The sequence below is a fragment of the Galeopterus variegatus genome, unplaced genomic scaffold (assembly GCF_000696425.1).
Source record: "Galeopterus variegatus unplaced genomic scaffold, G_variegatus-3.0.2 Scaffold1346, whole genome shotgun sequence".
In the NCBI taxonomy this organism is placed as follows: domain Eukaryota; kingdom Metazoa; phylum Chordata; class Mammalia; order Dermoptera; family Cynocephalidae; genus Galeopterus; species Galeopterus variegatus.
This window is the reverse complement of record NW_007727457.1, coordinates 192,005-207,466: the sequence shown is the minus strand read 5'-3', so window position 1 is coordinate 207,466 and position 15,462 is coordinate 192,005. Positions and strand designations below refer to the sequence as shown.

At 44.0% G+C, this 15,462-nt stretch overlaps 1 protein-coding gene across 1 annotated transcript in view; it reads right to left on the bottom strand.

Moving 5' to 3' along the window:
* RFX4 (regulatory factor X, 4 (influences HLA class II expression)) overlaps window positions 1-15,462 on the bottom strand; it is a 162,713-nt gene that overhangs the window by 76,077 nt on the left and 71,174 nt on the right. Inside the window, exon 5 of the mRNA XM_008576416.1 lies at window positions 572-633. Within this exon, the coding sequence (XP_008574638.1) occupies window positions 572-633 (62 nt within the window). The remainder of the gene's footprint in view (window positions 1-571; window positions 634-15,462) is intronic.

The following is a 15,462-nucleotide window of genomic DNA, read 5'->3' as shown; positions in this document are numbered from 1 at the left end:
GGGGGGGGGGGGGAGGGGGGCTTCCGGTTGCCCCAGAAACACCCTTCAGTTGGGAAGACAGTTGGGATGCGACTCCCTAACTTTAAAAAGTTCCCCTTCCTAATTTCTTTAGATCAAGATAGCCATCAAATATTCAGACCAGACCATTTCTTGTCCTCCATGCAGGGATTAGTACAGGTTTGCTTCTCTGGCCAATTGGATACTGTCAGAACAGAGAGTTTGCTCAGCAGAACAGTCTCAGTAACCTGGAGATCGTACAAGAAGCTACAAGATGTTCCTTTAAATGTCATCTAAGACTATTTTACAACAACAACCAAACACACCTAAAAGCAGGGTGGCACAAAATCAGATTCTTTAAAGCAGCTGGGCCAAATGGCCCTGAGCTTTTGGACAGCCTCTCTTTCAGGGGTCCTGAGAGAGGGCATCCAGCTGTCATAAAGCTCCTCCATGCTCCCTGTAGGCACAGACTTCTCGCCAGGCCTGTGGACAGAGCTTGGGATGAAAGGCCTGGGTCTGGCCTGTCTCGAGGCCCAAAGACGTGTGCTCTGCGGGTGGAATGGCCCATGCTTACTTTGACTGTCCTCGGGTCCCGAGTCTTCTGGTGGTTAGCTGAGGAAACTGCTGCCTTATGATCTGTAAGTCAACATAAGAATCAGTTACCCATCGGGAAAGGTTGGGAACACAGTGACTGAGTTTTACAAACAGCAATCTCAGGAAGGGAGGAAAGCATCAGTCCTTGGTTGCAGTGGCTTACTAGGAGTCTGTCGGGACCCTGCAGAAGACTACTGGTGTTGGGGAATTGGGCGGGGAGTGCTTGGATCCTGAAGGGGTCTCACTTGGACACTCTAGGCCTTATCCCCTCTGTCGCACAATGTAGGGAGAGTACCGGTTGATCCAGAACATCTCATGCCCTTGCTTAAAACCCCCAATGGCTTCCAGGGCACCTGGAACTTAAACTCACACTGAGCCTCTATGACACTGGCCTCTGCTTACCTCCTGGCTTTCCTCTTCTACAGCTCTCACCAGATCCCAGCCATGAGGGCTTTTTATTTTATTTTTCTCTCATTCCTGAAACACACCAGGCTTTCTCCCCACTGGGGGTCTTAAGACTGTAGTTCCCAATGCCAGGAATGCAATTTCCCCCGGATCCTCACAAGATTGTCTCCTTCTCTTACACCATTCAGGCTCCTGGGCAATGTCCCTCTGCCCAGAGTCTTCTCTGGCCAGCCAATATAGAATGGCACAAGCAGCCCCTTACCATCACATGGCCCTGCTTTGTGTCTTCTTGTCACTTAGCACTTTCTGAAATTATCTTGTTCACTTCCTCTCTTAGAGACTAGTTTATGTTGCCTTCTACTTGAATGCAGGCTCCAAGAGAATAGGGACACTGCACAGGGCTTGGCACATGTGAAGACTTCAGTCCATATTTGTCGAATGAAAGTATGAAGCCCTGGTGCCTGCCCGAAGGGCATCCTTCCCTGTCTGCACAGTAGAGGGTGGTAACTGCTGTTACCCAGGACAACCACACAGATTCACAAGAAACCTGGGAGGAGAAATCATCTCCAGGGTGAAAACGTAATCAAGGGGTCTTCTCTTGGTGTTGACAGAGATGATGTCTGTGGAGAGGCAGTGCAGTACAGGGGTTATGCCAAGAACTCTGAGCTAGACTACCTGGACTAGATCCAGCCTCAGCCATTTGTTAGGATGGTGCCCTTGGGCAAGTTATTTAACATCCAAATGACTCAGTTTCCCCCTTTCTAAAACGTTATGCCAAGAACTCTGAGCTAGACTACCTGGACTAGATCCAGCCTCAGCCATTTGTTAGGTTGGTGCCCTTGGGCAAGTTATTTAACATCCAAATGACTCAGTTTCCCCCTTTCTAAAATTGGAATGATAATAACCTCTATTTTAGAGAATTCTTGTGAAATTTAAAAAAGAAAATGTATGTAAACAATTTGCAGCATTGCCTGGCACTTTGTAAGTACACAATAAACGTTACCCATTATCACCACTGATTGTGCCGATGACTCATTTCCTTTTACTTCCCAGGGGACTTTTCCTTTTAAGTCTAACCACATTCTTCTAGACTTGTTGCCCTCCCAGCACAGCACCGAGCAGCCATGCGTGGTCAGAGACAGCAAGCCTGCACGCTGTCCCTCATAAGAAGAGATGCTGTTGCTGGTTTCCCATTGGTAGGGCATGAGCCTTGAGTGCTTCCTCTAGAGGTGGGGACGAGTCTCTGTCGATCCATTCACACCGTCTTTCATCCACAACAATACTCTCATTGATTTAACAAACGTGTACTGTGTCCTTGTTAGTGGTTTGAACTTGGACGTACTGTTTAGCCTCTCTGTGCCTTAGTGTCCTCCTGTGATGTCTGAGGACTTGGGGGTTGTGTAGTCCTCCCCTGAATTGGAGGGTTAGGTGATGGTGACTCAAATAAACTGGCATGAGTGGGATGGAAAGAAGTGGACAAGTTAAAGAGAAAGTGAGGCCCTGGAATGGGCAGGACGAAGATGGACTGGTTCTGTATGTGAGGGCGCTGCTGTCTCCAGTGCAGAGAGTGGACGGGGAGCACGGCCTTGCCTGGGAACCGAGGAAGGAAATCGCACCTCACAAGCATGTTCAGAGAATCTAACGCCATAACATCACGAGCCCACTTTTGGAAGTAAAAAAGGCTTTTAAAATATTATCTCCTAGTGATAATACTGAACCAAATGATGCAATAATTCCCCGGATTCTTTAAGGTTATCTCTTTTGTAGCAATATATCCTGGTTTCCTTAATCGTAACTCCTGTAAACTGAGGACCTGACTTCTACTTTGTCTATGTCCCTCTCAAATTGCTGTTACCTGAGTAAAATGCAAGATGGGGACAGTGACAGTGCTCTTTAAGCACTTTGCCCCCGTTATGCAGTCTGAGACTGCATCGAGGTTTAGTGGCTCATCACCATGGGTTTATATTAACCTATGGCCAAGCCCTCCGGACTTTCATCACTTGACTGGTTTCAGAGCCAGGATTTAAAGCAGCTCTTCACAAAGGTACACTACAGAACACATAAAGACAGAGGGGAAATAATGGAAGCGTGAAAATGGAGCCAGGGGATTCTTCACATTGGTTAGAAGGGGGTTGTGATTTGGTTTCTGAGTTCCCTAATCACCTGAGCAAAGATAATACAACAGTCATAAGAGTCCCAGTATCAATAAGATAAGCACATACTACTTGCTTAGGAAGAGTAGAGATTTTCCTACGCTTGGGTCTGGGAAAAAGTCTCCTGTGCAAATGGGCACAACAGTAAGGTACTGTGTTTAACCCTATATCAGCAGATATTTTGAAAATGATAATATTCAGTGCTGCTAAGGCTGTAATAAAACTGGAACACTCAGATTGCTGATGATGTCATTTATTAGTACAAGCCTCCCCAGGAGCGTTTTTACAATATATATCAAGAGCCACAAAATACTCATAGTTTTTGATCTATTAATTCAAAGGAAGCAATATAAAATAGGAAAAAGCTATGTTAGGGGCTGCCAATGAGAGTGAAAAATTGGAAACAACATAACATCCGATGATAGGGAACTGGCTAAATATATGAAAGTATATACGCTCAATAGAAATTACGTAGCCATTAAAAATGATGGTAACGAAAACTATGTCACAACACAAAAAATTCTTATGAGATAATACTAAATGAAATAGCAGACCTCAAACTACGTTTATGCTATGGTTATAATTTATGTTTGTACAAATATAGGAATGGACAGGGAACATGGAAAAACTAAAAAAAGATATTGGTTAGGGTAGTGAGATTGTGCATAGAACAAAAAGTTCTGTATAATATTTGTGTACTGTATCAACTTTCTTGCAAATAGAACAGGATTTTCTAGTTGTAAACATTCCTAATTGACAAAAGAAGTTCACGATAATCTTGAAACAAGCACCAAAAATCTCCCAGAATATTATAGTGGTTGTTTCTCCTTTTCCTTTCATTTGAAAAAATAGATCATTCTCTACTCCCTGTAAACACTATGTAGATAATAAAAGAAAGCAGCATTGTTTTGTTTGGTTGCTAAGCCTCATTATTACTTGATTTAAGAGGCTAGGCAAATTTGTGACATCTTTCTAAGTGTTTATCTGAATGGTATCCCACATAACATCCACAAAGCAAACAGGCAAAGCCCCTGATGCCTGGCCTGAGGCTGAGGTACCAAGGGTTGCAGACTCTGGTCTACAGACATGCCAGAGGGCCCTGGGAATTGAGGCCTGGCCTTCTGGAGCCACTGTTCTACCTCTGTGAGGCAATGAAACGTACAATCAGTGTGCTTGTAATTCTTTGCAATGTGATCTTGAGGAGCTATCGAGTCATGGCGTGAAGCCTGGGAATTCACTGATCAACTTAACCTATGATTTCCACCATTGCTGATGGTTTTTACTTGTTCCTTATGAGTAATATGTAGATCAACACATGGAGTTTTACCATCTTTGTGACCAACATCACCCTCTGCTGAGTCACCCAAGACAGACAGCAGAGTCCTCCCGGATTCCTGTCTTCCTAACACCGCACAACCCCATGCCCTGTTGATTCTGCCTTCGGGACATCTCCTGAACCCAGCCACTGCCACTTCTTTGTATCCCCCAATACTGCCCAGCCCACCGTGATCTCTCACCTGGACCCCAGACACATCCTTCTAACTGGTTGTCCTGCTTTCAGTCTGGCTGTCTTACCAGCAGGATCTTTCTAAAATGCAAATATGGTCATTTCATTTCCTTATTGAAAGCACTGGGTACCTTCTCACTGCCTATACCGGATAACAATCCAGGCTCCTCAGGCTGGTCCATGGGGCCCTCTGTGCTCTCCTCCCACCCAGCTCCCCAGCCTCAAATCCAGCCACTCCCCAGGTGCTCCCGAGCTGCAGGCTCATGCTGGTCCTGACCCTGTACACGCTGTTCCCTCTGCCTGGAATGCCAAGCCCATGCCATCCCCACTCTCCCCTGAGGAGCCCCTCTTTTTCTGAGCCTCTCCCGCTTCCTCCGTGACCTGTCCCATGCAGCCTTAGGTGCCCCCTCTCTGTTCCCCTAGCACACTGGGACGCAGTAGTAGACAGTGGTTAAGCACACAGGCTAGGTGGTCAGGCTCACACAGGTTCCAGTCCTGGCTCAGGCACTGTGCCAATCACTTTACACATATTATCTCAGCTAATCATCACAACAATCCAGTGCAAGGTTTCACTGCCGTTTCTGCTGTACAGATGAGTAAACTGAGGCTTAGAGAGGCTAAGCAACCCGCACAGAGCCACACAGCTCACAAGATGCGGACCCGCGATTTGAACGCGCACTGTCTGACTTGACACTATACCGCAACAATAGTACTGCTTCTGCATGAATGACAGAACAGTGCCTCAAGCCCCTCATCCCTTCCTTTAACGGCAACCTTTTTTTCTTTTACTTCATATTCCTGCGTTACACATTAGATGTGTTTAAAGAATAAAATGATTTGTTTCCATCCAGTCACCAGTGAAGATTTCTCTTCTATTCCCTTCACTCTGACCCTCTTGGAAACATTCTGGTGGCCTCTCCCTAGGCTCTGGTGACATGTGGCTTCTGTCAGGTTTCAGGAACACACTGTGCTCTCTCTCATTCTGGACTTGGCCACAGGTGCCGTCATCGTCTGGAGTCCTCTCTCCAGGCCCTTTGTCTGCCTCATGTCTTCCCATCCGTCGGATCCCAGCTTGTATCTTATCTCTTCCCAGAAATCTTCCCTGGGCCACTTGTTTGGTGACCATACTTATGTGATCCATAGCATCTTTTAAGTAATTAATTAATATTTTTAATGGACAAATAAAAATTATATATATTTATCATGTACAATGTGGCGTTTTGAAATATGTATACATTGTGGAATGGCTTAATTGAACTAATAAATAAATGCATTATCTCACTATCATTTTTTTGTGGTGAGAGCACTTAAAATGTACTCTCTTAGCAATATTAACTCCAGTCACCATGCTCTACGATAGATCTCTTGAGCTTATTCCTCCAGTCTAATTGAAGTTTTGTGTCCTTTGACCAACGTCTCTGCAGCTTCCGACCCCCATAGAATCTTTATAAACAGCCAATGGTCTACTCAGGTCTACAGAGTCTTTACCTGGGCCTATAAGACTCTACACGAACTGGATCTCCAGCCTCATTTTCTACCGCTCTTCCCATTTCAACAAGCCACAGCCTCAATAACCATGACAGGTTGGCTAATAGTGCATGGCTGGGATCCATCCCACACGAATATCTACTGAGCTCCTACTACAGAGCCCAACATTTTGCTAGGCATGGAGGGATACGAACTGAGCAAAACAGAAGCAGCGTCTGTTCGAGAAGCTTGCATTCTAGTGGGAAGACCAAAAATAAACACATGAAAAAGTTGATGTGTCTTATATCAGTTAAGTCCTATGGGGGAAACAAAAAACAGAGTGAGGAAGGGGATAGGAAAGGTGGAGATGGGGTGTTATTTTGTTGAGGGTGATAAGAACTCAGTGCTAAGGTGGCATTTGTGTGGTGACCTAAAGGAAGTGAGGGAATAACCCTTGTGGATATCTGGGGAGGAAAGTTGTAAGAAGAGGGGACCACCGATGCAAAGGCCCTGGGGTAGGAGCTTGTTTGGCTTGTTTCAGGAGTAACGAGGCGGCTAGTGTGGCTGGAGAGTGGTAGGAGGTGAGGTTGGGAGCTGGGATGGGCTGACAGGGCCTGGCTCTGTGTGTGGGGGGCCTTTGAAAGTGCTTCTGCTTTTACTCTGAGTGAGCTGGGGAGGCTTCGGAGGGCTTTCAGGAAGGGAGTGGGGAACGAGATATGACTTACCTTTCAAAAGGATCTCTGTGGCTGCTGTATGGAGAACTGACTGGAGGGGACAAAGGTGGCAGAGGGAGGCCAGTCAGAGGCTACAGTGATGGCCCGGGCAGGAGAGAATGTGTCTCAGTACATTCATTCATCGACTCAGTAAGTGAAAGGAAGAATAAATGGATCGTTTCTCTTTTATTGGCCGTTGAAGTTGTTTCCAGTGTTGTGTTAATATACGTAATGCTAATAAGCAATATCTTTGTGTGTAATGGTTTTTGTCACTTGCTGTTGATATTTTGTTTGGGATATTCCCTCTCATTATAGTTTCTCAAACACAGAGCTGCTTGATCAAAGAGAAGAAACAGTTCAATGTTCTTAAAACACACTGTCAAATTCCTTTCTATAAAGTATAGAAGGATATTCACACTTTAAAAAAAAATGTGTTAAATTGAAAAGCCAGAAAAGACCCTTTGCTATTTTTTCCATTTGAACATCAAGGTTGTTTGTGAAATGGGGATGATGACACTTGGCTTGGCTTATCTCATGGGCTTGACGCTGGTCAAAAGACTTAGAGTGGGTGCCCAGGCTTGTCTCCTGGGGCTTCATCAGCCACGAGAAGGACAAGAGGGTGGGGTGGGGGAGAGCTCAGTCTCAACGGAGGGGGCGTGGCCAGCTGCGGGGGGCGGGGCTGGCGCGGGCTGTCACAGCCTGTCACAGCCCTCTCTGCCTCCCTTGTTACCTTATCACCTCTTCCTCTTGTCACTCTATACTGTGATCCTTTTATGGATTTTCAGAGGATTCTCACTCAATCCAGTCTGCAGGCTTTTGTGGCACGTTGCGCTTTCCCAAGCAGTAGATTTGTGTGGTTAGAATATTTGGTTCTGTTGTGAAAATTCTTTTGCCTAAAAATATTTGATGGCCAAATCGTCTCCTCCTCTTCCAAGAAGAGAGAAAGGCAATTTCCAATGAAGGAGTGAGAGGAAAGGAAGTTTGCTAAGAGTTGGAGTGGGGGGTGGGTGGAAGCGCTGCTGGACCACATCACATTCGGCCCAAATGGAGGTCAAGACTTTTCCCACTCTGAGCAAAGAAAGGGCTGTTGCAAGTAGCACCTCCTCCTTGCAGCCGCAACAAAAACCTGTGGGAAGGGGGTTTGGCTATTTTTAAAAAGTGTTTCTTATGGGCTGCAAATTACAAATTATTCTCCTCTTCTTTCACCAAATAATCAACCGGTCCCTGAATCTGAAAGCCCAGCACAATTTAGTTTGAGTCTCAAAATGCAGGGTCGGTCCAGCCCAGCTAAGACTGTTCAGCTTTTAATTTCTGGAGCAAGACTCAGCAAACAGTAAAACACTTTTGTGGAGCTGTGAAAGTTGAGCTTCGCTGTTTGATAAATGAGCAGACGGGCAGGCAGCCCCTCTTTCTTTTTTTGTATGGATTCAATGAAGCCTGCCTAAAGAACACCACATGCTGTTCTAGCTACTGATCTAACATTCCGCAACATCCCAGTCTTCCAAATTCCCTTTAATTACTCGTGAATCCCACCCTTCTCTCTTTCAGCCTGGGCAGACAGAGCTGGGGGCTCCACGGGGCTGGGAGTGGGAAGCAGAGAAGCTCTGGAGAACTCTCTGGAGCTGTGGGAATTCTTTTTTAGATGGTGGTGGTGATGTTATGCATCTCCCCAGTTTACTCTTCTCCCCATACAACATGCTCCAGGTTGAAGGTAACCCAGCATGCAGGGTACCCTGACTTAATTTTGTAGGTACAGTTTTTAAAGAAACACGAGTGAGTTTTAGGCAAGTGTTCCTGAAATGACACATTCAAATAATTGCTCTCCTCTGAGATGAGGAAGGGAAAGAGTGGAAGGAGGAACTGACATCACTGACATTACTGGCAGCACACACTAAATGGGGCGTTTTATACTCAGCATAATGTGAAAACACTGGAGGAAAATATAATGATCCTCATTTCACAGGTGAGGAACTGGGATCTAGGGCAAGTCGAGGCTGCTTGGATTCACAGACCCAGCCAGTAGAAGAAGCCAGTCTGGTTCCATTGTCTCTCCTCTTCTGTACTTCGGCTGACACACACAGCAGCCGGCAAGGTGTCCACTAATTGTGCATGAACCCCCTATGTCCTCTCTTGACATTGCCTCAAGACACACCTCCAGAACCACACAAGAAAGCCACTTGGTCTCATTACTCTACAGGTAACCTTTGATTTTGACCCCGAACCATATTCTTGATCAGCTTAGTCTCCACAATTATTCATCAGGGACAGCTCTGAAAAAAGGTTTTAGGTTGTTTCCAAAAATGCAATCCACCTTCAGTAAGCAAAGATTTGCCACCAACAAGAAGTGACCTAAGAGAAATTCCAGTGCAATGAAATACATGTCCTCCCACACAACGGAGGAGACAAACTCGTGTGTATGTAGAGTCAAGTATGCTGAAAACAGTTTAAAAACGAGAGCTGTGGTCTTATGTCAAGGGTCATTTGGGTGTGGGAAAAGAAGGACTTTTCAAATAGCAAGAAATTAGAAATTTAATGCAATGAGAAGTTCCTATTTCATAACCATGTATTGTGGAAATCTTGTGGCTTCTTTTAAAAAAAAACACACATAAGATAATTTTTTAAATGAGAGAGGGAGACAGAGAAAGAAATAGGTTAAAGGGATCTAGCTGTCACAAATTTATGCCTGAAAGTGAAATACTCATTTTCTTTTTTGACAGTAAACCTAGACCCTTTTCAGAGAAGAAAAAATAATTAAGCCTGGTGTGAATGAGGATTTTTAAACATCCTACCTCAGTGCTTCCATCTTGAAATGGGTGTTTGCCAGAGTAATTTTACTACACTGATCTAACTCTATCTATTCGACAATTTTTTTTGGTAGTACTTCCTGGGTGACCAGCACTGGGGGTTTAGAGAACGCTGCAGTTTCCACAGGAAATTCCCCAATAGAAATTTCAAAATTTCTACAAGAAATTCATATCAAGTGCAATGAAACCAAGTGGAATTTCAAATCGCATGGGTGGATTGATGAAGGGTTCTGTGAACATCCCCTGGGCTAGAAAGGTGACAGTGAATCTGTTGTCCCTTGAGGGGTACCATGGACAGCATTTGCAAGAAGTCCAAAAATCCGTAAGTGAGCCCAGGATTATCCTTAGGCTGACTGGATAATCTGTCACGTGTGCATGAGAAAAGACAGTCTTCACGTACTGATTTAGCTAGAACGAGGCGAGTTACATAAGATACAGGTTAAGTCAAAAATGGAATAATTCTGAGGACGATAATAAGAGGGTGAGGGTGGTGATGGCAGCGCGTGTGTGATGTAGGAAATTTTTAGAACAATTGTTCTCAAAATTGTTCAGAAGGAAGAGCACCTAGAAGGGTTGGAACATTGATATGTTAGTGATGACATATTAAAAACATGATATATTAAAATCATGAAACGTTTTTAGAACAATTGTTCTCAAAATTGTTCAGAAGGAAGAGCACCTAGAAGGGTTGGAACATCGATATGTTAGTGATGACATATTAAAAACATGATATATTAAAATCATGAAACGTTGCTATACTAAATCATAATTAAAACTAACATGCATTGAGAGTTTGTATTTACCAGGCACTATGCTGAGTAGTCCTTTTATGTCATTATTTCAACAATTCTCCAGGTGGCTGCTATCATTATTCCATTTTATAGGTGAGGAAACTGAGGCCCAGAGCTATTAAGAAATTGCCTGAGCTCATGCAGCTGCTAAGTGGCAGAGCTGGGATTCAAACCCAAACTATTTGACTTCAGAGCTTTTACACTGCACTAGACTAAAAAAAAACCCTAAAATCACAAAATACTCAGTCCGTTGTTACCTCAAGTCCTCATTAGAAAAAGGCAGGAGATAGATAAATTTAATTTATACAAGTACACCTGTCACTCCAGCTTCCCTTTCTCAGTCTCCCTACCTCTTACTGGTGTCTCTTCTTTGCCCCTCCAACCCCGCCACCTGATCCAGCTCTCAGTCCTGCCACTAAACATATGAATTCAGGAAAACTGCTCAGTCCCTCTGGGTCTTAATTTCCTCATCTAGAAAGTAAGAGGATTGCACCAACAGATCTGTAACTCTCTTTAAGAGATTAACTTCAGGGCCGGCCCGGTGGCACACTGCTACAGTGCGCCGCTTGGGAAGTGCGGTGGCGCTCCCGCCGAGGGTTCGGATCCCACATGCAGACCGGCCACTCACTGGCTGAGCAAGGAGCGGGGGCAACACCAAGGGTTGCGGTCCCGTAGCCGGTCCCGGTCCGGTACGGGTGTGACACTGAGGGTTGCGATCCGTTGCCGGTCACGAAAAAAGACAAAAAGACAAAAAAAAAAAAAAAAAGAGATTAAATTCATACATATTGAAGTGTTAGTAACTGATGATTTTTACAGACTTACATGAAAGGGATTGAGGAATTTGAGACATTAAGGAGCCTTCAGGGGAGGTAAATTTGTGAGGCTAAATAGCCTCTGCACATATTCAAATTACACTATGTCATAAGTGTCTATTGCCTATCCATAAATCTGCCTTTTCCTGAAGAGTTCAACAAATTCCTGAGCATAAATCAGGTCACCCTCCCACAGTCTTAAGTTGTCACAACCTGTGTTGCTTCCCATGGGCTCTGTCAGAATCCTGGGTTCCATTTCATAGTCGTGACACATAAAAGGACACACGGATGTCTGAAATGCCCTACGTTGATAAAATGGCTAGTTGCCTACCCCTTCTCCTTTTTAACCAAACCCCAACTTTTTATTCCAGGAGACAACGGACTGACTACATTTTCCTGCCTCCCTGATAGCCAAGGTCAGCTGATGAGATGTAAGGGAAAAGCACTGGGCTGGGCTCTGGGAAAGTTCCTGAAGACAGCTGGCTTGGCTGGGAGTTTTGGTCTTTCTTCCCCTACCCCCTTTTTTCTGCTCTTTCCTGAAATATGGCCTTTGGACTCTAGCAGCCACTGTGGACTATGAGGTGACGAAGAAATCAGAAGCCACCTGCTAGGGATGCAGAGCATAAAGATAGGAGGAGCCTGGGTCTCTGATGCTCTTATGGAACTGTCCCTCCAGAGCTGGGTAATCTCCCTCTAGACTTAGTTTATGTAAGCAAAGAAAGAACACTAATTTATTTAAGCCACTGTTAGGGATGGGGATGAGCATCTTTTACCCGCAACTCTAACACAATTTCTAACAGATACACCTTCTGATTTCCACCTAGGGTGATATACACCCTACTGCACAGAGAAAGCTCCAGTATTGAGCGCCTTTGCATTGACCAGAAATCTGGTACCAATAACATAGGTCCTGGGGTCAACTATTTATATCTAAATGGGAATAAAAACAGCATCTTGACTTCCACTTTTGGTTTCTGGACCCAGAATATCCAGCATGATATTGAACAAAGAACAAAATTCGAGGACTGACACTGCCTGATTTCAGGACTTACTATAAAGCTACAGTAATCAAGACAGTGTGGTATTGGCAAAAGAAGAGAAAAATAGATCAAAAAACAGAATAGAGATCCCAGAAATAGACTCACATAAATATAGTCGACTGGTGTTTGACAAAGGAGTAAAGGCAACACAATAGAGCAAAGATAGTCTTTTCAACAAGTGGTGTGGAACAGCTGGACATCCACATGCAGAAATGAATCTAGGCACAGACCTTACACCCAGCACCAAAATTAACTGAAAATGGATCACAGACCTAAGTGTACAACACAAATCTGTCAAAGTCCTAGAAGATAACATAGGAAAAAACCTAGATGACCTTGGGTTCAGTGATGACTTTTTAGATATAACACCAAAGGCACAATCCATGAAATAAATAACAGATAAGCTGGATTTCATTAAAATTAAAAACTTCTGCTCCGTGAAAGACACTGTCAAGAGAATGAGAAGACAAGCCACAGACTGGGGGGAAATATTTGTAAAAGACACATCTGATAAAGGACTGTTATCTAAAATAGACAAAGAACTCTTAAAACTCAACAATTAAAAAAAAACCCAATTAAAAAATGGGCAAAGACCTTAACACACACCTCAGCAAAAAAAATATATGAATGGCAAATAAGAAATAAAAGATAATATTGATAAAGGACTGTTATCTAAAATAGACAAAGAACTCTTAAAACTCAACAATTAAAAAAAAAACCAATTAAAAAATGGGCAAAGACCTTAACACACACCTCAGCAAAAAAGATATATGAATGGCAAATAAGAAATAAAAGATAATACAAAAGATGGTCCCCATTACATATCATTAGGGAAAAGTGAATTTAAACAGCCACGAGATACCACTACATGCCTATTAGAATGGCCCAAATCTGGATCACTGACATCACCAAGTGCTGGTGAAAATTGGAGAAACAGAAGATCTCATTTATCGCTATGGGAATGCAAACTGGTACAGCCACTTTGGAAGACAGTTTGGCAGTTTCTTACAAAACTAAACATACTCTTACCACATGATTCAGCAATTGAGCTCCTTGGGTTTACCCAAAGGAGTTGAAAACTTATGTCCATACAAAAACCTGCACATGGATATTTATAGCAGCCTTATTTGTAATTATCAAAACTTGGCAGCAACCAAGATATCCTTCAGTATGTAAATGAATAAGTAAGCGGTGGTACATCCAAACAATGGAATATTATTCAGCACTAAAAAGAAATGAGCGATCAAGCCATGAAAAGACATAGAGGAAACATAAATGCATGTTACTAAGTGAAATAAGCCAATCTGAAAAGGCTACATACTGTACGATTCCAACTATATGACATTCTGGAAAAGGCAAAACTATGGAGACAGTGAAAAAGATCAGTGGTTGGCAGGGGTTGGGGATGGGGGAGGGATGAATAAGCAGAGCACAGAGGACGTTTAGGGCAGTGAAAATACTCTTCATGTTACTATGATAATGGATACATGGCCTTATATGCTTGTCCAAACCCACAGAATGTACAACACCAGGAATGAACTCATGTAAACTATGGACTCTGGGTGATTATGATGTGTCAGTGTGGGTTCAGCAGTTGTAACAAATATGCCATTCTCCTGGGGGATGTTGATGATGGGGAAGGCTGTGCATGTGGGGGCAGGGGTATGTGAGAAATCTCTGTTCCTTCCTCTTAAGTTTGCAGTGAACCTAAGACTGCTCTAAAAAAAAAAAGGCTTAAAAAAATGAAAGCACAAATAATAACCCAAACCAAACCCACAGCATCTCATTCACAGGGTGCGTGAGGGTTAAACGAGGTAAAGTAGCAAGACTTGCCTGGGGACTGGCACAGTCAGCGTTAGCATCATTACTTCATGATTTATAAGTTGAAAAGTATTTTGGGCTAGTGTGGTAAAGATTCTCACATGCTGTAGACTAACTTCCCCAATTGGTAGGTGGAAAGAGAGAGGTTCAGAGAGAGAAAGAGACCTACCTATGGCCACACAGTGAATGAGTATGATAGAACCTCAAGTTCAGGGCTCAAAACCTGGCTTATTGGAAACTCCTGGCCTACAGCACATAGTGGATCCTCAGAAAATGTTGAAGAAGACATTCTCTCACCTTGACACCTCCACTGGAATGCATCTGACAAATGCTTGGAAAGTAACTCACTTCTAAGTCAGAGATATTCTCTTTGCTCAGAAATCTGAGGCCAGTTTTTCTTTCTGAGAAGGCTTAGCTTGTTGGCTAAATGCAGTGATGCTCCATCTTTGCAGCAGGTAGAGTTTTTGTTTCAGAGTTTTCAAAAGACCAGTGGGAAAGCAGGAGAAAGATGTTTTTGGAGAAATTAAAACACCTACTTCAGCTTTTACGTGTCTTCCAGGGCTGTGGGTTGGGGGAGGGGATACTCAGTACCTGGGGATTTTCTAGGACTGACCTCATTCTCAAGCTGCCCCTTGCCCCCACACTAAGGAGGCAGTGGTCCCTTCTCTGCATCCCTCCAGTCCTGTGTGCTCATAGCTCGGGAGGCGCATCTGCCATCTCGTGTTGCAGTTAATCATACGCATATGGCCCTTCTGCAGGGTCCTCCCCTCCAGGGCAGACTGTCTTTTACACTCTGCCTCCTGTCTCCTAGCACAGGGCTCACATGGACATGAGATACATAAATATCAAATAAATGGGTGAACCTGGGTGCTGACAGAGGCAGCAGCCTGGGAGAGATACTGGCAAGGGAGTTCACAGTGCCTGGACCACCCCAGATAGGAAGATTTGAAGGAGTATTTCTCAACTACAATGACCAGCACACTTGTCCTCTGAGATACAGACAGGCTGAGACTTCTCTCCCAAATTCTATTACCTAGGAGGCACCAGGTGACTGTTAATGACTACACCAAGGTCGGAAAGGACAAGTATTTGCACAAAACCTGCCTCCACACATACCCACCCTAGCCCTCCAATAAGTCATTCTGCGTAAATGAGATGGTGAAGGGCATGGACTCTGGAAACAGACTTCCCAGGTTCACATCCTGAATCTACCACTTACTAGCTGTGTCACCTTGGGCAAATCAGCTAACTTCTCTGGGACTCAGTTTACTCATCCATGAAATGGAGATAATAACAGTATCTGTGCCATAGAATTGTTTGGAGGATTAGATGAGGTTGATATATGTAGAGTGCTTAGA